We start from the raw sequence: 24,272 nt of genomic DNA on the forward strand, positions 1-24,272 counted from the left end.
GGCCACACACCTGCAACTATCTGATCTTTGACAGCCCTGATAAAAACAAGTAATGGGGAAAGGATTCCCTATTCAATAAATGATGCTGGGAGAACTTGCTAGCCATATGCAGAAGACTGAAACTGGACCCCTTCGTTATACCATACACAAAAATTAACTCAAAATGAATTAAAGACTTAAGTGAAAAACCCAACACTATAAAAACTCTGGAAGACAACCTAGGCAATACCATTCTGGACACAGGAAGAGGCAAACATTTCATGACCAAGATGCTAAAAGCAATTGCAACAAAAGCAAAAATTGACAAATGAGATCTATTTAAAGAGCTTCTGCGTAGCAAAGGAAACTATCAACAGAGTGAACAGACAGCCTACAGAATAAGAGAAAATTTTTGCAAACTATGCATCTGACAAAGGTCTAATATCCAGCATCTATAAGGAACTTAACAAATTTACAGGAAAAAAACAACCGCATTAACAAGTGGGCAAAGGACATGTTCAGACACTTCAAAAGCAGACATACACATGGCCAAGATTCACATGGAAAAAAGTTGAACATCGCTGATCATTAGAGAAATGCAAATCAAAACCACAATGAAATCTCATACCAGTCAGAATGGCTGTTATTAAAAAATAACAGATGCTGGTGAGGTTGAGTAGAAAAAGGAGTGCTTACACATTGTTGGTGGGATTGTAAATTAGTTCAACCATCGTTGACAGTGTGGCGATTCCTTAAAGACCTAAAACCACAAACGTCATTCAACCCAGTAATCCTATTACTAGATGCATACCCAAAGGAATATAAGTTGTTCTATTATAAGGATACATGTACACATATGTTCATTGCAGTGCTATTCACAATAGCAAATACATCAGATGAATCTAAATTCCCATCAATAATAGACTGGATAAAGAAAAGGTGATACATATACACCATGGAACACTATGCAGCTATAAAAAAGAATGGGATCATGTCCTTTGCAGGAAAACATGGATGGAGCTGGGGGCCATTATCCTTAGCAAACTAATGCGGGAACAGAAAACCACATACCGCGTGTTCTCACTTATAAGTGGGAGCTAAATGATGAGAATGCATGAACGCATAGAGAGGAGCAACACACCCTAGGGCCTATCAGAGGGTGGAGGGTATAGGGTGGGAGAAGGGAGAGGATTAGGAGAAATAATGGGTACTAGGCTTAATACCTGGGTGATAAAATAATCTGTACAACAAACCCCTATGATACAAATTTACTCATACAACAAACCTGCACGTGTACCCCTGAGCTTAAAAGTTAAAAAATAAGAAAAAGAAAAAGAAAATGCATCAGAAAAAGCAAGAAAAAATTAAAATATCAATTACCACCTGACCTTTCAATGCTGAAATTAGACACTATTACTCACCAGAAATTAACCTCATGAGGGAATAATGTAAGCGTACAGGTGGTCTCAAGCTCTTCTGTGTGCACACCCACTTCCCCCACCAAACAAAATCTGTAAGAAAAATTCTGGCCTTCAGCCATTGCCCATTTCCCCTTTTCTCTCTTACTCCTTTTAACACCTAGCAGTACTATGGGTAACTAAGGTAATCAGCTGGAAAAGGCCTGAAGGAATCAAATGGAAACTTTTATTGAAAAGGGCAAAGACTTCCTTGTTTAAGAGGTGGGAGGGGAATAAAAAGATAGAGTCAAAAGTGAAGAATGTGAATGGAAGGTTGAAGAAAGGAAAGAAAAAATGACAAGCCTACATGGCTGATTGTCAGCAAAAGTTTCTGTAGGTTATTAAGGGAGCAAAGAGAGGATTCAAAGGCGTTTTCATAAGAGGGTCATACAAGGAATGAGGAGAGCTTTCCAAAAGGGTTGTGAATGATAAATTTTGGAAATTCTTTAAAGTTCTATAAGAGATACCAGTGAAGATTGGAGTTATTGTAAATACTGTTTGTGGCCAGGTGCAGTGGCTCATGCGTATAATCCCAGCACTTTTGGGAGACCAAGGCAGGCAGATCGCTCGAGTCCTGGAGTTTGAGACCAGCCTGGGCAACATAGCAAGACCCCATGACTACAAACATTTAAAAAAATTAACCGGGAACAGTAGTGTGCACCTGTAATCCCAGCTACTCAGAAGGCTGAGGTGAGAGGATCACTTGAACTAAGAAGTTTGAGGCAGGCTGCTGTAGTCAGCTCTGATCATGCACTGCACTCCAACTGGAGTGACAGAGTTAGATCCTACCTCTGAAAAAAAACAAAACAAAAGAAAAGAAAAAGGTTCAAGCTCAGGGCAAAATATTAAATGAAGATATATACCTATAGAAGATAACTGATTTTTAATTGTACTGTACAAGCTTACAAGGTAGTCCACATCCACATCCATTTATTTTTCCAAAGATATTGAATTTCAATGTATTCATTCATTTCCTCCCCCTAAGTTCCTCTCCTGATTTCCTTGGTATCTGAATGCACATTTGGAGACTAAAAAACAAAGTAATCATGACAGTGCTAAATAAAGAAAGGAAAAGGGCCACTAACATTTTCTGGAATTGAAGAAAGATGGGGAAAATTTGAGCTAAACCTGAATGCAAAGCAGAAATTTACTATAGTTTGAGAAGGACATCATGATAGACACTGAAACGAAGGAAAGCACAGCATAAAATAATGGTCAGAGTATTAGGGTTATCAAACTGATTAAATGTCCCCTGTCAAGGTACATGGAAAGACATTTTCAGTAATTCTGCTTCTAGTGAAAGAGTTAATACATCATACTTGTTACAGAAACCTTAATTCAATGCATAACCGACTAAGAATCAAGTCATATTAACTGGCTAAACATTTAAATTATGGAAGGCAAATAGCTGCAAAAGGGAGGAACTGAGAACCACAGAAAATCTGCCATTGCTTTTCTGTTTGTTTGAACCACCTACTCAAGTGCTTTATTCAAATTAAAAACGGGATGCACAGAAACAGCTCCTAAGTCTTTCAAAAAACACCTTCTTTCTTCACCTGCCTCTTTCCTAAGAGCAGCACCCACAAGAATGCACCATTATCTTACCCAAGACAAACTTCAATTTAGAGTCTTAGGAGAAGGCCATCAGCGAATATTAGTCTCTAGGGTTTCCTGAGCAGAGTACTAGGCATGTTGTAGGCATTCATTAAATGCTTATTGAATAAGTGAGTTACCAAATGAATACATGAAAAAACATTTTTTACCCCACTGCTGCAATTGTGGATATGGATATGCGACATTAGGAACAGCACTAGGCTTGGGAGGGCAACACCAAGGCAATCAGAAACTGTCCCCACAGAAAATACTCCTCTTATCTCTTGCAGATAGCAGCTGCTCCCTTAGTGTGGCTTGAGTCTTACAGGGCTGATGCTCTCTCCAGAGGTTTTATGAGGAAGAGGGAAACAATGCCTCATTAAGGGGATCCATCAGGGGATTTGGGAGAAAGGAGGGTGTGGCAGGCAGAAGTAATGCCCCTATCACAGACATCCATGTCTTAATCCCTGGAACCTACAAATATGTTATGTCAATGGAAAGGAAGATTTTAGGTTGCAGATGGATTAAAATTATGAGTCAGCTGAACCTGAGATGGGGTAAGTATTCTGGATCACACAGATGGGCCCAATGTCATCACAAGAGCGAGGCAGAGGAAAAGGTCAGAGCAGAAGAAGGATTTGACCTGCTGTTGCTGGCTTTGAAGATCGGAGGGGTCTGAGGCTGAGGAATGTGGGCAGCTTCTAGAAGATGACAAAGGCAAGAAAATGGATTCTCTCCTAGGGCCTCTAGAAAGGAATGCAGCCCTGGCCACACCTGGATTTTATTCCAGTGAGACCCATTTTCGACTCTTACCTCCAGGAATGTAAGATAATAAATTTGTGTTGTTTCCCACTACCAAGTTTTTGAGAATTTGTTACAACAACAACAGGAAATATAAGGTGGGTGAAGAGGATGGAAGGATTTGAGAGGCAGGTAGACTGGTTTCGTCATTATTACCTGTGGGGATTTAAGGAAGTTATTTCATCTCTGTGAGGCTTCGTGTGTTCATCACTACAGTTTTTCTAAAACTAACAAACTCATAAGACTGCTTTTAAAAAATATATATTTAAAATAATCTATTTAGGGTTTATCTTTACCACTAGATACATTTTTAATTTGAATTTTTTCTATTTTTAAATTGACTTCACTTGTTTTTTTTCAGAACAGTTTTAAGTTCATAGCAAAACTGAGAGGAAGGTATAGAGATTTCTAATATGTCCCCTACCCTCCCACATTTCTACCATAAATGAATGTTACGTTCTGTAAAATGATCCTCAAGGTACTATGAGAAGTATATGAATAGTGGAACATGCAAACCTCTAAGTCTGCATGATAATTTACTCCTTTTCAGGTTTTGCAGCCAATGTAGACTTCATGACTTCAGAGTTGTAAATAGAGTGAGATAATTTCAACATCCAAATTGTAACAAAATTATTGCTAGGGTTTGGAGGTACATTGTGTTCAAAGATTTTTATTAAATTTTGTGATATTGCACAACTTTGATTAGGCCATTTTGTGGTTAGGATAAATCTATTTTTATTAACACATCAAATATTAAGAAATAAGTAGATTTTTAAACCCACTTTTTCAGTTTATTAATAAATTACAAGAAAGGCATGAGAGGAAACCTCATAAACGAATGTTTCTTTTAAAGGAGTATTTATAAATCACAAAGCGACTTGATGTGTAATATATCTAGCTTCAAAATATATCAACAAGATTATTTCCCTGTTTTCTTATTCAAGCCAACTTAAAATTGAGTTCAATATCACTTAAAGAGAATAGCTATTTAGATTTTTCAATGCTTTTAAAAGGAAAAAGTAAAGTCTTCTAAAGTGACCATGATGTGCTTAAGTAAATATTTTCCCCAAAGGTTCACTGTATAATTTAACTTGAGATGATAAGAGTAAAACATAGACCTGCTGCAATATTTTAGGAAGTAATTTACTATTTCCTCTGATTTTGGAAAGCCCTTTAAAATATACAAAACCAACTGCAATTTCCCACAACACCACTTTTTCTAAAGGCTTCACAGCTTGGATAACCAATAGGGACGATAAATCAGTTCGTCAACAAGCTCAGAAATCCCAGGAAAAAAATGGAAAACTCACTGCTTTTTTTCCTGTATCTGCCCTTTGCTTCATTGTCCCCTAAATGACTTTACTACTGAGTTTACGGATCAAAAGACTTTTTCTACGAATACTCACTTCCATTGAAATATGCAGAAATTTTCAGAAAAAGTCAACATTTACTTAGTATAAGGAGCTTTAAGTTTGAACTAGTAGAGTGATCAGCAGGTTTAATCTAACCCTGAAAAACAGCTCAACTAGCTGTCCTATGCAGGTACTTATCTCTCTCCCACAGAGAGCTCAGCTGGCAGCAGTCAAAACCAAAGTGGAAACTTAATAAAAATGAAAATTGTGGTAGCAAAATACACTTACAAGGTTAATTTGACATATTGCAAAATTTTGGGAAGTTATAGTGGTTTCTAAGTATCCACAGTACTGATCTAGAAGAAGCCCAAAGAAACAGCTACATTTGGAGATACTAGCTGCCTTGTCTGAAGAGAAGACCTCAGAATATCAAGGTTTGTAAGTCTTGAGATAGAATTTGAAGATAACATTGGTGAAAATTGTATGCACTTCTTGTTGAGAAACAGCAGGACAATAAAACCCGCAGAAGTTATATTTATGTGTTGGGAAAACACATATTTGCTCTAAAGATCACATAGTTAATTTCTTTTACTAGAGAATGCAAAGGATAAAGAAGTAACATCAGTTCTGTTAGCCTATTAAGAAAATCGTTGTGCTTAGATATTTGATTACCTGTGAATGTCTCCATTTTTGGCATTTGGTAGCAATTGGCTGAGGCAAACCTGGCAAAATGTTTTCCAGCTGCTGGAAGATTAACTCCTGCACATCCTCAATGCTGTGTTCCAAGTATGTAACTCCAAATGGGACAGTGGTGTGAATCACGAGGGAAGGCCCAATTTCTGATGACTCTGTGGCATAAGAGGATCATAAAGATGCATCTTAAAGTGGGTAGGAGGCAAGCATCTCTCAGGATTGCAATTCAAACTAAAGAATTGATCACAATAATCAAGCAATAAATGGAGGAAAATCTTATTCTAATCTTTAAAGCATAAATTAGGCATTTCTGAAATTCAAAATCAAACTTCTCTGAAGAAGACAGATTAAAGAGAAGTTTCAGTGAACAGATTGTCAGATATTGCTAAAGAACTGGAAGAAAGGGTAGAAGTTCATTTAATATGAACTGCCCTGGATATAATTATATTTAGGTTTGTCTTCTCTCATTCACAAAATTTCTAGCTTTTCAGGGCAGGGTCCATTTTTTAATACAGAGTCTATAATCTTCATAAATTCTGAGAACAAAGTAGATATTCAATAAATACTTGTCTCATTCAATGAATGCTTAATGGGTTGAAATATATTTTGTTGAAATTACACAAATGTCAGAACAAAAAGAAACCAAGCTCCTCTTTAAAGACAGGCTTGTCCTCATAATATTCTTCTCTATGTTTTAATTACCATTTCTTTATGTTTTAATCAGCATTAAAAATAAAAGTCTGTCTCATTCAAAACATGAAGCAACTTTCCATTTTTGTTTGCCATTGACTTTTTTGCTGTCTGTTCGTAATCACAAATAATGAATATCTGCTTTGTATCATTCACTCCTTAGTAGAATATAGAGCAATCAAATAAAGTCTGAGTTGAAAGAAACATAAGTAACTGAGACATTAGAAAGTACCGTCTTGGAAGAATATTAACAAGAATTTGTCTGCTATTATTTGTTTGAATCATGTATAAGAGAAAGCTGAGAGGAAAACAATGATAGATGTAAAACATATGAATATAATATGAAAATTGGAACCTCCCCCTCCTGAGAGAAGAGAATATTAAAGTGTGTAAGGCACTGATAGGAGATGTCAAACCTGATTCTGGAAATTCTTTAACTTGGAATTGTAAAAGGTAATACAATGATCTAGTTGAGTTACAGCAGTACAATTGACACAGGAAAGAAAGAGTTGACATAAGCCACTTACTCACTATGTGCCCGCTTAATCTCTTTACATTTCAGTTACATTTCAGGTTTTTTTTTTTTTTTAATGAGAATAAGTTAGTAGCCACCACATAGGTCTATGATGTGCATTAAATAACACAGTATACATGAAATACTCAGCATAGTTTCTGACACAGAGTAGGTGCTTAATAAATGTAAGCTATGGGAATGGAAGCAATAAGCCAGGATATATGGGTAAAGCTTCCTGAGTGTTGCCTAAATTATAGGTGTGAGTCATGTTTTATGAAAGTACTTCATTTTTCCATTGCACTCAGCACAAGGAACCCTGGCTTATGAATTTTATGGCAAAACACAAGAGAAGAGAGTCCCAACATGCTGCAGACTTTTTAAAGTGCAGTGAATGCTTCCAAAGAGTTCCACGTATATGAGGTGAGGGACCTGAATTCAGAGTTTGTGCAGTAAATACAACGGTAAGCTGGACTGTACAGTATTTTCACCTCACAGTAGCTGAAACAACTTGAAAGAGGAAACAGAGGGGCCATCTCTTTGAATGTTCAATGTGTAACCTGTCGGTAAAGACTTTACAGGTTCTGTACAGAGGGAAGGACCCAGGAGTGGGAAATCTCAGTTTCTTTCACAGAATACTACCACAGTGAGAAATCTGTTGCATATTGCCTTAGGAAGTGTTATTTATGTTATCAGTTAATAAATTAAGGGAGGCTTGTTCACAGTGACAGGGTATCAATGCCACCCCTCTTCCATACTGTCAGGCCTCTGAGCCTAAGCTAAGCCATCATATACCCAGTGACCTGCACATATACATCCAGATGGACTGAAGTAACTAAAGATCCACAAAAGTGAAAATAGCCTTAACTGATGACATTCCACCATTGTGATTTATTTCTGCCCCAACCTAACTGATCAATGTACTTTGTAATCTCCCCCACCCTTAAGAAGTTTCTTTGTAATTCTTCCCACCCTTGAGAATGTACTTTGTGAGATCCAAACCCTGCCCGCAAAATATTGCTCCTAACTCCACTGCCTATCCCAAAATCTATAAGAACTAATGATAATCTACCACCCTTTGCTGACTCCTTTTTCGGACTCAGTCCACTTGCAAGCAGGTGAAATAAACAGCCTTGTTGCTCACACAAAGCCTGTTTGGGGGTCTCTTCACACGGACGTGTGAGACACATACAGTACCACATCTTCCCAGCAACAGAGAAAACTACTAGGTCAGCATTCTGAAGCAGGGAAGTTGAGGCTCTGAGTTGACTTATCCATGGCAGGCTTCACAGGAAAATGAATGCTAGCTGCATGCTGAGAATTGGGAGGTTGCACTGACCCAGCTATTTGTTCTAGGGGGAACTCATAAAATCACTAAGACCAGTGATGGTGTGATGCCAGTTTTCTTCCATTTACATTAACCATCCACTCCACGGAGAGCAATAAAAAATGAAATTTAAGACCTAAAGTGAAATAGTTCTTGCATAACAATGAGAGAACAACCTGGCTACTTATTTTTATTGGAATCGTGTATTTATTTTGAAAATTTAGATGAAAATTTGAATAGCTATGACTGAAAACAGTAAGTTTTTGGGGAAAGCTCCCCCAACCCTAAATTAGAGCATATTTTCAGAAGCTAAAGTCTAAAAATACAAAGAGCCAAGCAGAATTTAAACGTGACCAAAGTTTGAAAATAGAGCAGTATAAAAAGCCACAAATATGTTAATAGGATTTAGAGCATAAATTCAGCATAATCATTATTCCTTGGTCACTGAGAAGTTAATGATGCTATTTTTCTTTTTCTTTTCTTTATTCAGTTTAACAAGAATATTACCTAGTTTTTGGCATTTTAAGTGTAAAACTCATAGTAAGTTGGCAATTATTTCTCTACTTTGGGAAATCAATGGCTATAGAGTCAGAAGATAAGTATTTGAACCTCTGCAACCTTTAATAGCCCTGTAATCGTGGACAACTTAATCTCTCAGGCTTCACTTTTTTCCATCAATTAAAAGGGAGCAACACTACTGACCTTACAAGCCTGCTATGAGGATTAAATGAATTACCCACATAAAAGCCTTCCTTCAAACATAAAGTGCTACACAAACAGAAGGCATTCCTCGGTAATATTCTTGTTTTCACCTCTCCACTGTTGAAAGAGTAGCTTTAGAAAGGGATAACAGAATTGACTTCTCTCAAAGCGTTAAGACTGATCATTATATCAACACCCTAGGGACAATGGAAGACTATTCCTGGGTATAGGCAGAGCAGGATTTGATTTTTTGTGTGTTTCGTAAAATATACATAACATAAAATTTACTGTTTTAACCTATTTTATGTATATAGTTCAGTAGCATTGAGTATGTTCACTTTGTTCTATAATAGTCACCATCAAGCTGCTGGTTTTCAAGATGCCTGTCTAGTGACATCAGATGCCAGATCTTTTCAGAGAGATCAACATTACCTGTGAATGGACAAGTTCCAAATGAAAAACTGACAGAAGAGATCCAGGACCTGTCAGAGTGCCCAGGGGAAAAAGCTGAGATACAGGAAAAAAAAAAAAGCAGCAAGGGTCTGGCAGAGATTGACCCCTGAGGAACTCAGAACCCTTTGGTAAGGGGTAGTGGGAGTGCTTCTCTGCTCCCTTCACCCGTGCAACAATTCACTGACTGTCAAACTGTTGGGAAGCCCCTCTGCCCTCTGGATCAAGGGCAATGCTGTCAGTGGTGACTTGGGGAAATTTTCCAGGGGCAAAGAACCAAGTGGCCAGCTCATGTTAAGCATGCCTATACTCCCCTCAGACCTGAACTGACATGGCCGAACTGAGTCATGCTGGTTGTGCACCTGCGGTGGGACACTGCCCTGCCCAGGGAATCTCCGCCCTTGAGTCACCACACCATGAGATTCACCACAAACATACCCCACAACCCACTCTGTCTCTGACAAACACAGGGGGCTGGTGGATCCCTGTGGAGCTGTGGGAGGCCTGGAGATCTCACCCTTGGTGGGCTGCCTTGAAGGGAACGGGGAGCATAGCCCACTAAAGTCTCCCTTGGGACAAAGGAAATGAAGGAAGTGGCACCAATCGGTGAAGGGGGTAGAACTGATGGTTAGGAAGGGTTGTGGAGAGGGAATCATCCACCCCTTGCCACCTTTAGCACTGTTGAGGATGCAGTAGTAGTTCTCCTGGCTGGGGGCTGGTATATGTGCACCTGGAGAAAGCACTTATCACACTTTTTGTAGTGACTCCACACTTGCTGAAAGTGAGCCTGTGCTGCTTGGGCTTGCACAAAGGGCAGGGTCCAACTCCTTGACCCTACACAAAACAGCAGCATCCTGGCAATGGAGGACAGACAAGCCACAGAGTTGTCTGCTCTGGACTGGAGGAAGAGGCTCTGCCCCAATCCCATCTTGGTGGTAGCTGCCAAAATGGTATATCAGTAGCCCATAGCCACATTGCAACTGGGAACCAAAGGAAAAAGTCTTTATGAACTGAAGTTTGTGAGCCCTGTGACATGGTATGATAGGGGAAGCAGCTGGCATTCCTGGAGCTGGTGCACTTACCCCACTGCTCCTTCCCCAAAGAACTCAGCATGCTCCAACAAAATCTCCTGGCCTCTATATCAGGGCAGGTGCTTCCCACTCACCAACAATCTACCTGTGGGTGGGCCAGCTCTTACTCGTAAGTGCCACCTACTGGACTAGAGCTTGAACTCCACCAACAAATAAAACACCTGCTGCCAGAAGGGCTGAGTGCTAGTGCATGTGATGAGACTTCCACACCCTCAGCCAAAGAGTAGATAGAGTGTTGGCTCATATGTCGAATACATTGCTACAACAAGCAGCATCTGAGAAAGCCACCACACAAAAGCTATCCACAATGAAGGACCTATACAGCACCTTGGTCCTCTGAAAGCACCTGGAAAGGAGGCCAAATGATCATACGCAACATACAACATACCCACAAGATTAAAAAGAATTACAAAATGTAAAAGTCCTATCCAAATGACAGCAAATAAAAAAATAAACAGTGACAGCTGCTTCATATGAGAAGGAATCAGTGAAAGAACTCTAGCATTAAAAAACTCAGAGTGGATTGACACCTCCAAAGTATTGCATTTGCTCTGTAGCAATAGGTCCTAACAAAAATGAAGTCTGAAATGGCAGATAAATAATTCAAAATATAGATTTTAAGGAAACTCAATGAGATCCAAGAGAAAGTTGAAATCCAATACAAAGAAACTAGAAAAACAATTCAGGATATAAAAGATGAGATAGTTGTGTCAAAAACAAAAACAAAAACAAAAAACAACAACAAAAAACAAACAAAAAAACCCAAACAATTAGAACTTCTGGAATGAAAAAAATTCACTGAAAAAATTTCAAAATACAGTTGGAAGCTTTAACAATAACCTAGACCAAGCAGAAGAAAGAATTTCAGAGCCTGAATATTGGTCTTTCAAATTAATCCAATCAGACAAAAATAAAGAATTTAGAAAAATGAATAAAGCCTTTGAGAAATATGGGATTATGTAAAGTGAACAAACCTACAACTGGTTGGTATTCCTGAGAGAGAAGAAGAAGAAAAAAGCAACCTGGAAAACATATTTGAGGGAGTAATTCAGGCAAATCTCACTAACCTTGCTAGAATCGTCAACATCCAGATATAAGAAATTTAAAAAACTCCCACAAGATACTACACAAGATGATAATCACCAAGGCCTATAATTATCAGACTATCCAAGATCAACATGAAAAAGAAAAGTCTCAAAGGAAGGCAGCTGAAAAAATGGGATAAATGATCCATAAAAGAAATACTATTAGACTAACAGCAGACTTCTCTGTAGAAGCCTTACAAGCAAGAAGAGATTGGGGGTATATTTTTAGCTTTCTTAAGGAAAAAAAAAGTAAAGAATTTTATACCCTGCCAAACTATGCTTCATAAATGAAGGACAAATAAAGTTTTCTCAGATGAGCAAATGCTAAGGGAACTCTTCATCACCAGACCAGTCCTACAAGAAAAGTTCAAAGAAGTTCTAAACACGAAAACAAAAGAACGATGCTTGCTATCACAAAAGCACACATAATGCCAAAGTACACAGACCCTATAAAGCAATTACACAACTGAGACTACAAAGTAACCAGCTAACACTATGGCAGGAACAAAACCTCACATATCAGTATTAACCTTGAACATAACAGCATAAAAGCCCCACCTGAGAAACATACATTGGCAAACTAGAATAAAAAAAACAAGACCCAACCATCTACTGTTTTCAAAAGACCAATGTCACACATTATTACAGCCACAGTCTCAAAGTAACAGAATGGAGAAAATCTGTCACACAAGTGGAAAACAAAAAAGAGTAAAGGTTGCTATTCTTGTGTGAGATAAAAGAGACTTTAAAACAACCATATAAAAAAAAAAAGACAAAGGAGTATTATATAATGATAAAGGGTTCAACTCAATCAGAAAATTCTACTATTTTAAATATATGTTCACTCAACATTGGAGCACCAAGATTCAGAAAACAAATACTACTAGACCTAAGTGAAGAGATAGACAGACTTACAATAATAGTGGGGGGTTTCAACACCATGCTGATGGCACTAGAGAGAACATTGAGGCAGAAAATAACAAAGAAAATCTGGACTTAAATTGGACTCTTAACCAAATGAACCCAAACCACAGAATGTACATTTTTCTCATTTGTGCACAGAACAGTCTCTATCAATCAAAATTGATTATATGATTGACCATATAGAAAATCTCAATAAATTTAAAAACATCAAAATCATATCAAGCATCTTCTCAGACCACAGTGGAATAAAATCAGGAATCATACCAAGAGGAACTATCAAAAACCACATAAGTACATGGAAACCAAACAAACAAATTGCTGCTGAATGACTTTTGGGCAAACAAAAGAATTAAAGCACAAATCAAAATATGTTTTGAAACAAGTGGAAATAGAAACAAAATACCAAAATCCCTGGGATACAGCAGAAGCAGGGCTAAAAGGAAAGTTTATTCTGCTAAATATTTACATCAAAAAGATAGAAAGATCTCAGATTAACAACCCAATGTCACATCTAAAGGAAGCAGAAAAATGAGAACAAACCAAACCCAAAGCTAGAAGAACAAAAGAATTAACAAAGATGGGAGCAGAATGAAATAAAATTGTGACCAACAAAATATACAAAAGACCAATGAAATGAAAAGTTGGTTCTCTGAAAGGATAAATAACACTGATAGACCAGTAGCTACATTAACCAAGAAAAAGAGAGAATATTCAAATAAGCATAATAAAAAAATGACAAGGGTGACATTACAACTGATACTGCATAAATACAAAAGATTCTCAGAGGCTATTATGAATATCTCTATGCACACCACCTAGAAAACCTACAGGAGATGGATAAATTCCTGGAAACACACAACTTCACAAGATTGAATCAGGATGAAATTAAAATGCTGAACCGACCAATAATGAGTTAGAAAATTGAATTAGTAATAAAAAATCTAGAAACCAAAAAAAATTCAGGACTAGACAGACTCATGGCCAAATTCTACCAGACCTACAAAGAAGCTGGTACCAATCTCAGTGAAACGATTCCAAAACACTGAGCAGGAGTTCTTCCCCAACTCATTCCAAGACACAGTTGAGGAGTTCTTCCCCACCCAAATCTCAACGAAAATTGCAATCCCCACGTGTCAGAGGTGGGGGGTGATTAGATCATGGGGACAGTTTTCCCCATGCTATTCTCATGACAGTGAGTTCTCACAAGATCTGATGGTTTTTTAAGTGTTTGACGTTTCCTCCTTCACAGGTGCTCTCATGTGCTGCCATGTAAGAAGTGCCTGCTTCCCCTTCTGCCATGATTGTAAGTTTCCTGGGGCATTCCTAGTCATGCAGAACTGTTAGTCAATTAAACTTCTTTACTTTATAAATTATCTCTGGCAGTTCTTTATAGCAGTGTAAAAATGGACTAATACACTCCCTGGGAATGGGAGGAAGACAAGGATGTCTACTTTCATTTCTCATATTCAACATACTACTGGAAGTCCTAGTCAGAGCAATTAGGTGTGAAGAAGAAATAAAAGTAACACAAACAGGAAAAGAAGAAGTAGAATATCTCTGCTAGCTGATGACATGATCCTATACCTAGAAAGCCTAATGACTGCTCCAAAGGACTCCTAGACCTGATAAATGACTTCAGTAAAGTTTCAGGATACAAAACTAATGCACAAAAAAATCAGTTGCATTCCTATACACCAGCAACACTCAAGCTGAGAACCAAATCACACACTCAATCCCACTTACATTTGCCACAAAAAAATACAATATCTAAAAATACATTTAACTAATAAGGTAAAATATTTATACAAGGAGAATAACAAAATACTGATGAAAGAATGCATAGATGATACAAACAAATGGGAAAACATCCCATGCTCATACAGAGGAAGAATCAATATTGTTAAAATGATTATACTGCCCAAAGCAATCTGCAGATTCAGTGAAGTTCCTACCAAATTACCTACATCATTTTTTCACAGAATTAGAAAAAAACAATTCTAATTAGCCAAAGCAATCCTAAGCAAAGAGAACAAGGCTGGAGGCATCACATTACCCAAACTCAAAGTATACTACAAGGCTACAGTATTCAAAACAGCATGGTATTGGTATAAAATAGACAAAGATCTATGGAACAGAATACAGAACCCAGAATAAATCCATATACCTACAACTAACTGATCCTGACAAAGTCAATAAAAACAAACAATGGAGAAAGGACGCCCTATTCAGTAAATTATGTGGGGGAAAACTGGCTAGGCATATGCAGTAGAATGAAACTGGAACACCACCTTTCACCATAGACAAAAATTAAGTCAAGATAGATTAAATACTTAAATGTAAGACCTGCAACTATAAAAATACTAGAAGAAAACCTAGGAAAAACTCCTTTGGACATTGGCATATTCAAAGAATTTATGACTAAGACCTCAAAAGCAAATGCAACAAAAATAAAAATAGACAAATGGGATTTAATTAAACTAATTAACAGAGTAAATAGACAATTTACAGAATGGGAGACAATATCTACAAACTGTGCATCTGAGAAAGGTCTAATATCCAGAATCTATAAGGAGGTTAAACAAATCAACAAGAAAAACAAAACAAAACATCCCCATTAAAAAGTGGGGCAAGGTCATGAACAGATACTTCTCAAAAGAAGACATACAAGCAACCAACAAACATATGGATAAATGTTCAACGTCACTAATTATCAGAGAAATGCAAATTAAAATCACAATGAGATGCAATCTCACACTAGTCAGCACGGCTATTACTAAAAAGTCAAAAAACAACAGATGCTGGCAAGGCTGCAGAGAAAAGGAATGCTTATACACTGTTGGTGGGAATGTAAATTAGTTTAACCCCTATGGAAAACAGTATGGAGATTTCACAAATAACTAAAAATATAACTACTATTCTACTCAGCAATCCCACTACTGGGTATCTACTCAAAGGAAAAAAAAATCATTTTATCAAGAAGACACCTGCACACGTATGTTCACTGCAGCACTATTCATAATAGCAAAGTCAGGGAATCAACCTAAGTGTCCATCAATTGTGAACTGGATAAAGAAAATGTTGTATATATACACCACAGAATACTACGCAGCCATAAAAAAAAGAAATCATGTCCTTTGCAAAAAAATAACTAAAACAGAAGATCAAATATCCCATGTTTTCACTTATAAGTAAGAGCTAATCAATGGGTACACATGGATATAAAGATGGAAACAATAAGCACTGGGAACTTCAGAAAGAGTAAGGATGTGAGTGGGGAGAGAGTTGAAAAACTCCCTATCGGGTACTATGTCCAATATTTGGGCAATGGGTTTACTAGAAGCCCAAACTCCAGCATTACACAATATACCCATGTAACAAATCTGCACATGTGCCACCTGAATTTATTTTTTAAAAGCCAACAATAACCACTATCCATCTCCTAAACTTTGTCATCTTCCTAAGCTGAAACTCCATATCGCTTAAACAATAAGTATCTATTCTCTCTTCCCCCAGCCCCTAGCAACCACCATTCTATTTCTGTCTGTATTAATTTGACTATTCTAGGCACCTCATATAACTGGAGTCATACAATATTTGTCCTTTTGTAACTGGTTTATTTCACTTAGCATAATGTCCTCAAAGTTCATATATTTTGTAGTAGGTCAGAGTTTCCTTCCTTCTTAAGGCTGAATGATATATTCCACCATATGCATACATCACAATTTGCTTATCCATTCAACCTTCAATGGACACTTGAGTTGCTTCTACCTTTTAGTGATTGTAAATGATGCTGTTATGAACATTGCTGTACAAATTCAGTTCAAGTCCCTGCTTTCACTTCTTTTGGGTAGATACTCAGAAGTGGAATTGCTGGATCATATGGGAATCCTATCTTTAATTTTTTTGATGACTCAACCATATCATTTTCCATAGGCTGCACCATTTTGCATTCCCACCAGCAATGCATAAGAGTTCCAATTTCTCCACATCCTCACCAACACTTATTTGCTGTTTTGTTCTGTTTTTGTTTTTAATAATAGCCATCATAATGAGTGTGAAATAGCCACAGCAGTTTTTAGTCTACAATTTTGAGTGAAGGTCAGGACACCGAATGTTGATAAAAACAGAAGCAACCTCAGCAGTATCAGCAGCGTTATAATCATCAACTGCTAATAGAGCACTAAGATTTAGAAGGCTCAAGCATTAAATACTTACAATCAAAAGCTACAGAAGTTGCTGAGTCTCCAAACAGAAATTACATTTGTTTTGAAGAAAGCACTGTAGCTGCTTCAGATTCATGGTCATATGAGTTGTAACCATTAATAGGTTAAATTTACTTATTTAAAGAAAAAGATTGTCATACTGGGTCACATCCAACTACACGCTACTTATCATAACATGCATTTTTAAAATAAATTCTATCTCAGTTGCATTGGTCTCTCTATGATTGATATGGTTTGATTTGAACCATAGATGGGTTTGGCAAATCCCATCTGGAATTGTAATCCCTATAATCCTCACGTGTCTAGGGAGAGAACTGGTGTGAGGTGATTGGATCATAGGCGTGGTTTCCCTTCATGCTGTTCTTGTAATAGTGAGTGACTTCTCATGAGATCTGATGATTTTACAAGAGGCTCTCCCCACTTCGCTCCTCACCCTTCTCTCGGTCCTTCCGCCATGTGAGAAGGCCCAAACTTGCTTCCTCTTCACCTTCCGCCATGATTGTAAATTTCTTGAGGCCTCCCCAGTCATGCAAAACTGTAAGTCAATTAAACCTCTTTTCTTTATAAATTATCCAGTCTCGGGTATGTCTTTATAGCAGTGTGAAACCAGACTAATACAGTAAATTGGTACCTCAGAGAGTGGGGTACTGATATAAAGATACCTGAAAATGTGGAAGAGAATTTGGAATTGGGTAACAGGCAGAGGTTGGAACAGTTTACAGGGCTCAGAAGAAGACAGGAAGATGTGGGAAAGTTTGGAACTTCCTAGACACTTGTTGAATGGTTTTGACCAAAATTCTGATAGTGATACAGACAATGAAGTCCAGGCTGAGGTGGTCTCAGATGGAAATGAGTAACTCATTGGGAACTGGAGCAAAGGTCACTCTTGCCATGCTTTAGCAAGAGACTAGTGGCATTTTGCCCCTGCCCTAGAGATCTGTGGAACTTTGAACTTGAGAGAGATGACTTAGGGAATCTGGTGGAAGAAATTCCTAAGCACCAAAGCGTTCCAGATGTAGTCTGGGTGCTCTTAAAAGCATTCAGTTTTATGCATTCACAAAGAGATGATTTGAAATTGGAATTTATGTTTAAAAGGGATACAGAGCATAAAAGTGGAAAATTTGCAGCCTGATGATGCAATAGAAAACAAAAACCAATTTTCTGGGGAGAAATTCAAGCTGGCTGGAGCTGTGAGAAGAGGGCCACCATTTTCTAGACCCCAGAATGGTAGAACCAATGACAACTTGCATGATGCAGCTGGAAAAGGTGCAGACACTCAATGCCAGCTTGTGAAAGCAGCTGGGAGGAGGGCTGTACCCTGTAAAACCACAAGGGTGGAGCTTTCCAAGACTGTGTGGGTCCGCCTCTTGCATCAGTGTGACCTGGATGTGAGACATGGAGTCAAAGGAGATCATTTCGGAGCTTTAAGATTGAATAGCTGCCCTGCTGGGTTTTGGACTTGCATGGGGCCTGTAGCCCCTTTATTTTGGCCAATTTCTCCCATTTGGAATGGGAGCATTTATCCAATGCCTATACTCCCACTGTATCTAAGAAGTAACTAACCTGCTTTTGATTTTACAGTCTCATAGGTGGAAGTGACTTGCCTTTCCTCAGATGAAACTTTGGACTTGGACTTTTGGGTTTATGCTGGAATGAGTTAGGACTTTGGCAGACTGTTGGAAAGGCATGATTGTGTTTTGAAATGTGAGGACATGAGATGTGGGAGGGGCCGGGGGTGGAATGATATAATTTGGCTGTGTTTCCACCCAAATCTCATCTTGAATTGTAATCCCTGTAATACCCATGTGTCTAGGAGAGACTGATGTGAGGTGATTGGATCATGCTAGTGGATTCCCCTACACTGATTTTGTGAAACTGAGTGAGTTCTCATGAGATCTGATGGCTTTATAAGGGGATCGTCCCCCTTCACTCTTCACTCTTCTCTCTCATGCTGCCATGTGAGAAAGGTCCCAGTTTGCTTCCCATTTGCCTTCTGCCATGATTATAAGTTTCCTGAGGCCTCCCCAGCCATGTGGAACTGTGAGTCAATTAAACCTCTGTTCTTTATAAATTTTCCAGTCTCAGGGAAGTTCCTTACAGCAGTGTGAAAATGGACTAAGGCAATGCTACTTTAAGATTTATTCATTGGCCTCAAATATAGTCAGTTCTTATAAGTGTCTTATGTGTACTTGAATAGAATTTTCTAGGTATTGAATTGACATTTTATTTTTATTTATTTATTTATTTTTATATTTTAGTAGAGATGGGGTTTCACCATGTTGCCCAGGCTGGTCTCAAACTCCTGAGCTCAGGAAATCTGCCTGCCTTGGCCTCCCAAAGTGCTAGGATTACAGGTGTGAGCCACAGCGCCCAGCCAATTTATTTATTTATTTTAATTTGAGACAGAGTCTTGCTCTGTCACCTAGGCTGGAGTGCAGTGGCACAATCTCGGTTCACTGCAACCTCTGTCTCCCAGGTTCAAGTGATTCTTGTGCCTTGCTTCCTGAGTAACTGAGACTACAGGCGTGAGCCACCATACCCAGCTAATTTTTGTACTTTTAATAGAGACAGGGTTTCATCACGTTGGCCAGGCTGGTCTCAAACTCATGGCCTCAGGTGATCTGCCCAGTTCAGCCTCCCAAAGTGCTGGAATTATAGGCAAGAGCCACCATGCCTGGCCTGAATTAACATTTTACAAAAGTTAATTAGAACAATCTCATTGATTATATAGTACTCATGAATTAAATTATGATTTTTTGGTCCACTTCAGTTACTGAGAGAAGTATCTCTCCTGATGATGGTAAATTTGCCAATTTCTGCTTTCAGTCTTGACAATTTTTGCTTTATATCTAAGTTAGGTTAATAGTTTCCTGATATTTGAATATTTTAACAATATGCTATGAACCTCTTCACATCTAGATGTGCTTTTTACTTTAAGGGATATTTTTCTTTCTATTTGTCCCACTTATTCAGCATGCATGTTTGCATGTTTCTTTTTTAAATTTAAAAAATGCCTTCTTTATGATTAAACCATGTTTACACTATTCCATTTTCCTCTTCTACTGTCTTGGAAATTATACAGTTTGGTTATATTTTTAGGGAATACTCATATATTTAAGCATCCATATTTAATTAAAAGTGAAAGTGAATAAATACCTTTATTCTCCTCCTAAATAATATTAGAGCCTCCGATTACTAACTCTAAGTTTATATGCTTTTATTGTTAAGGATTATTTTATTTCTTTGGTTCTATCTCATACAGTTAATGTTTGTTTTTATTCATGAAAAGCGTCTTTCTTAGATCTCAGATTTTCCCTCTAGGCTCATTTTCCTCTTCCAAAAGTATTCTGTGAAGTTCTTAAAATGAGCTTCTAATGGAGATAGAACTCTCTCAGATTTTGCTTTCCTTAAAATGTCTTTATTTTATCTGCATTTGTGAAATATAATTTTTCTTGGTATATAATAATAAATTGAAAATATTTTTCTCAGGACTTTAAAGATATGATACCAATGTAGGTTAGCTTCTTTTGAGGCTGTTAGGAAGTCAACTCTTTTCTTTTTTTCCTTTTTTTGCTCTCTCACCCAGGTTGAAGTACAGTGGTGCAATTGTAGTTCACTACAGTCTTGAACTCTCAGACTCAAGCAATCCTCCTGCCTCAGCTTCCCAAGTAGCTAAGACCACCATGCCCAGCTAGTTTTTAATTTTTTTTATAGAGACAGGGTCTCACTGTGTTGCCCAGGCTGGTCTTGAACTCCTGGCCTCAAGCAATCCTCCTGCCTTAGCCTCCCAAAGTGCTGGGATGTGTGAGCCACCATGTCCAGCCTGAGAGGTCTTTCTTAATTTGATTGTAGGTCCTTTGCAGTTAATTTTTCTTTTATATCTGGCTGCTTTTATGGTTTTCTCTTTGTCTTTGGGTTGCTCAGTTTTATTCAGTTATTTTAAGATTTGAGTTTCTTTTTGTTTACCTTTGTTGACTTTATTGGGATTTCTGAATCTGAAGACTTAATTTTGTCATTACTTTTGGAAATTGTTCAGCTACTAGTTCTCCCAATATTTCCTTATTCCCATTCTCTCTAACCTCTTTTCATGAAATTCTAATTAGGGACATACTAGATATTCTCATTCTATCTTCATATGTCTTGATCTATTTTCAGTATTTTCTGTCTCTATCTCTCCATGATAAATTCTGTGTAATTTTTTGTGATTTATCTTTTAGCTCACCATTCTCTTTACGTCTGTGGTTTTTTTGATGTTTAATTTGTCCTTTGAGTTTCAAATTTATTTTTCATTTGTAAATATTCTATTTGGCTCTTTTTCAAATCTGCATGATCAATTTTGATAGTCTCTTTCTCTAGTCATACTATCTCTAGTCATACTATCAGTACTCTTATTTATTCCAACATATTCAATATAGTTATTCTATAGTGTGTGTCTGGTTATTCCAAAATCTTCAGGCTTTATAAGAATGGCTCTGGCTTTTTTTGTTGTTGTTCTTGTTGGATGACTATTGCTTATAATTGCATGGTTTTCTGTCTGTTTTGAGATGTCTGCATATCTATAAATCTATATTGATAAATATATATACACACATGCTCACACACAATTTTATATTCTCTCTCTCTATATGCATTTATCTCTATATATTTATTTATAATATATATATATTTCTATTGTGAGCTCATGCTCCTAGGAACTTTATCTGAAAGATTCTTTGTGCCTGCGTTTAAATAATGCTCCTTTAGAAATGTGCTTTGGTTTCTGCCAGAGGCCTTAGGGCAATATTGCCCATGACCACTTTAACTAGATTTATACAATATACTGGCAGAATGAATTCTGGCACCAAATCTGCCTAAGGGTGGGTTTGTGGCTTGGCATCTCAGGAAGACATTTTGTTTCTTTTTTGTTTTTTTTTTCCCACTCCACAGGCAGGCACCCCCATTGCCTTCCTCTGCCAGACAGGATACATCAAATAGAGAAGTTCTTTAAAGCCACAAAAATATATAGTACATGTGAATACATTTTTTAATCTTAAAAGCAAGAATGTAATTTTTCTTAAAAATAAAATTTACCCCAATTGAGTCAAGCAAAAAGAAAATCAGTATAAAGCAAATAAATATGTAAATACATAAATCAATAAAAGAAATTGAAAATGCAGTCAAGACATTAATTTTTTAAAAAACACTACAGGACCTGGTTGCTTTACTTGTGATTTCTTTCAAATTGTTAAGCTAGTATAATGTCAATTGCAGACACACACATCACCATTTAAGAACATAAACACATACTAAACTGCAGACCATTCTTCCATATGATTATAAAGAGAAAATTCATGAGTGAAATGTTCAGAAACAATATTAATTTTAAAAATTCATCAATAACCATATAGATTTTCTAGTAATTAATCTCTTATAATATGTCATATTATAGGTACAATTAGGTAAGACAGGATGTATGTATCAAGGGTCAGAGGTTGGGTTCACAAAGGCCAGCTCTAAATTATCTCTCTGACAAGAAAATAGAGGACTAAAGAAATGTAAGGAGTGGAAGACTTTACTGTTAGAGATCAAGACCAAAAATAAATGGGTGAAATATTTCTTCAATTATTGATTCAATCAAAAGAGCATCCTGGTGTCTGGCATTTGTTGCCATGAGATACAGTATTAAGGTCCTTCAAGAGTTTACATCTTACTGGCGGAAAAGAAACACATGCAAAATAACAACAGAATCATTATCCGCTAAATGGTATAGTATTGATGTGTGTGCAAACGAATGTTCTAAGTAAAGGGGAGGACTTAGTTCAGAAAACAGATTCATATAAAGAGAGACGTTGGACAAGGAGCTGAGGGCCACACTGTTTGGGGGTGGTGGTCTGCTCTCCTTTCTCATGGCGGTAGAGGTTGATGATACATTTGCCTTTCTCCACTCCATTTGGAACTGGCTCAACTGCCCTCTAGCCATGAGAGTTATTACAATTTAGCTCTTTTATATGGCTCCCAGGTCCAGCAGCACCTGTAATGAAGACTAAGCCAATCACATCAGTAAGTCCAACAAAAAAAATCTAACTTTCCCTGGATGATAAGAGATAGCCAGGGAGAGAGAGAGGAGAAAGATGGGGAGGGGAAAGGGAGGTTGAGAGAGAAGTAAACAGGCTCCTGATAACTCTCTCTCTTATTTCTTGCCTTGCTAGCACAGCCAAGCCAAAAGAGCACAAAGTGCTCTGCCTTTTCGCATTCTACCTCCTTGGCTGCGTGTCCCAGGTCAAGAACTAGGCCTCACTATTCAGAGGGACCACCTGCAGATTTGACTTGCTTTTTAAAAATCTCAGATCTAGTTCTTATATATAGGTTACAGCAGCCAAAATTCAGCTATGATAACACTCCTCACCAAATATGTCCTGGGCAATTTTGTTACCTCCAACTTTATCTATGGCAGGGACTTTTATACTATTTATATTCATTCAACACAATTTTACAGTTTTAATTGAAGAGTAAAGTTCTGGAAGTAAATACTTCTGCAATGATGGCATGGACCATGCAGAGAAAAGATGGTTTTACTCACAGTCCTCCCCTTTACATATTTCACTTTTATCCTGTCATCGTTGAGAAAAAGTGCTTGTTTTACTTTCTTCCATATTATGTCCCTAGAGGTAGGGGGCTATATTAATTGATAATAGCAGTTGTTTTTATATCTAGTTAAAACCGTTGAAGAGGTTTGAATTAACAGCCTCATTTGGGAGACTTAAGGATTACAAGATCTAAAAAAGTGATAGGAGAAGGTAATTGGCCTGGAAAATATTCAGAAAGATAAATGAATGTGGAAATTGTATTCTCGTCAGCAGACACCAAAATGGCCTGACAAACCCTTACTTCCCTTTTTACAGGTTAACTACCTATTTTAAAAGGGGGAAATGATAGAGGTGAAATGACACCCTTTTAAATGCCAGGAAATATAATTCAAGTATAAAAGTTTGTGGTTTTTTTCTCCTCTTCCTGCTGAAGGTTATACCTACCTCTTCCTAGGAAACTACGATGTACCATTTAAGATTTATAGAAAATTCTGGAGTAATATTTTTACCCCTAAGAAACAAGATATGATTAATTTAGCATAAGCAATTCAGGTCTCTTTCTTCATCCTGACTGTACACTTTTGAGGAGTATCAGCTGAGCTTCAGATCTTGAGTCTGAAATTCTGTCTCCCTACTCCCTGCCTGTAGGACTTTAGACTGCTTGTTGTTTTGTAATTTCTTAAGTCAGTGCCTCCCACAGGAACCATGGCATATTAATAGTTATTAGGCAAAACAACAACATAATTCTTTGGATGAATATATTTTTGAAATGCCTGGCTTAAACAAAATTAAGTGGAACTTCTCAGTCCCTGATATGGTTATGTATAG

At 37.5% G+C, this 24,272-nt stretch overlaps 1 protein-coding gene across 1 annotated transcript in view; it reads right to left on the reverse strand.

The window, feature by feature from the left end:
- Positions 1-24,272, reverse strand: part of LOC105501741 (renalase-like) — a gene marked incomplete at its 5' end in the record, with an annotated part of 73,152 nt that overhangs the window by 23,448 nt on the left and 25,432 nt on the right. Inside the window, one exon of the mRNA XM_011927780.1 lies at positions 5,855-6,030. Within this exon, the coding sequence (XP_011783170.1) occupies positions 5,855-6,030 (176 nt within the window). The remainder of the gene's footprint in view (positions 1-5,854; positions 6,031-24,272) is intronic.

This window comes from Colobus angolensis, unplaced genomic scaffold (assembly GCF_000951035.1).
Source record: "Colobus angolensis palliatus isolate OR3802 unplaced genomic scaffold, Cang.pa_1.0 Scaffold745, whole genome shotgun sequence".
Taxonomy (NCBI): domain Eukaryota; kingdom Metazoa; phylum Chordata; class Mammalia; order Primates; family Cercopithecidae; genus Colobus; species Colobus angolensis.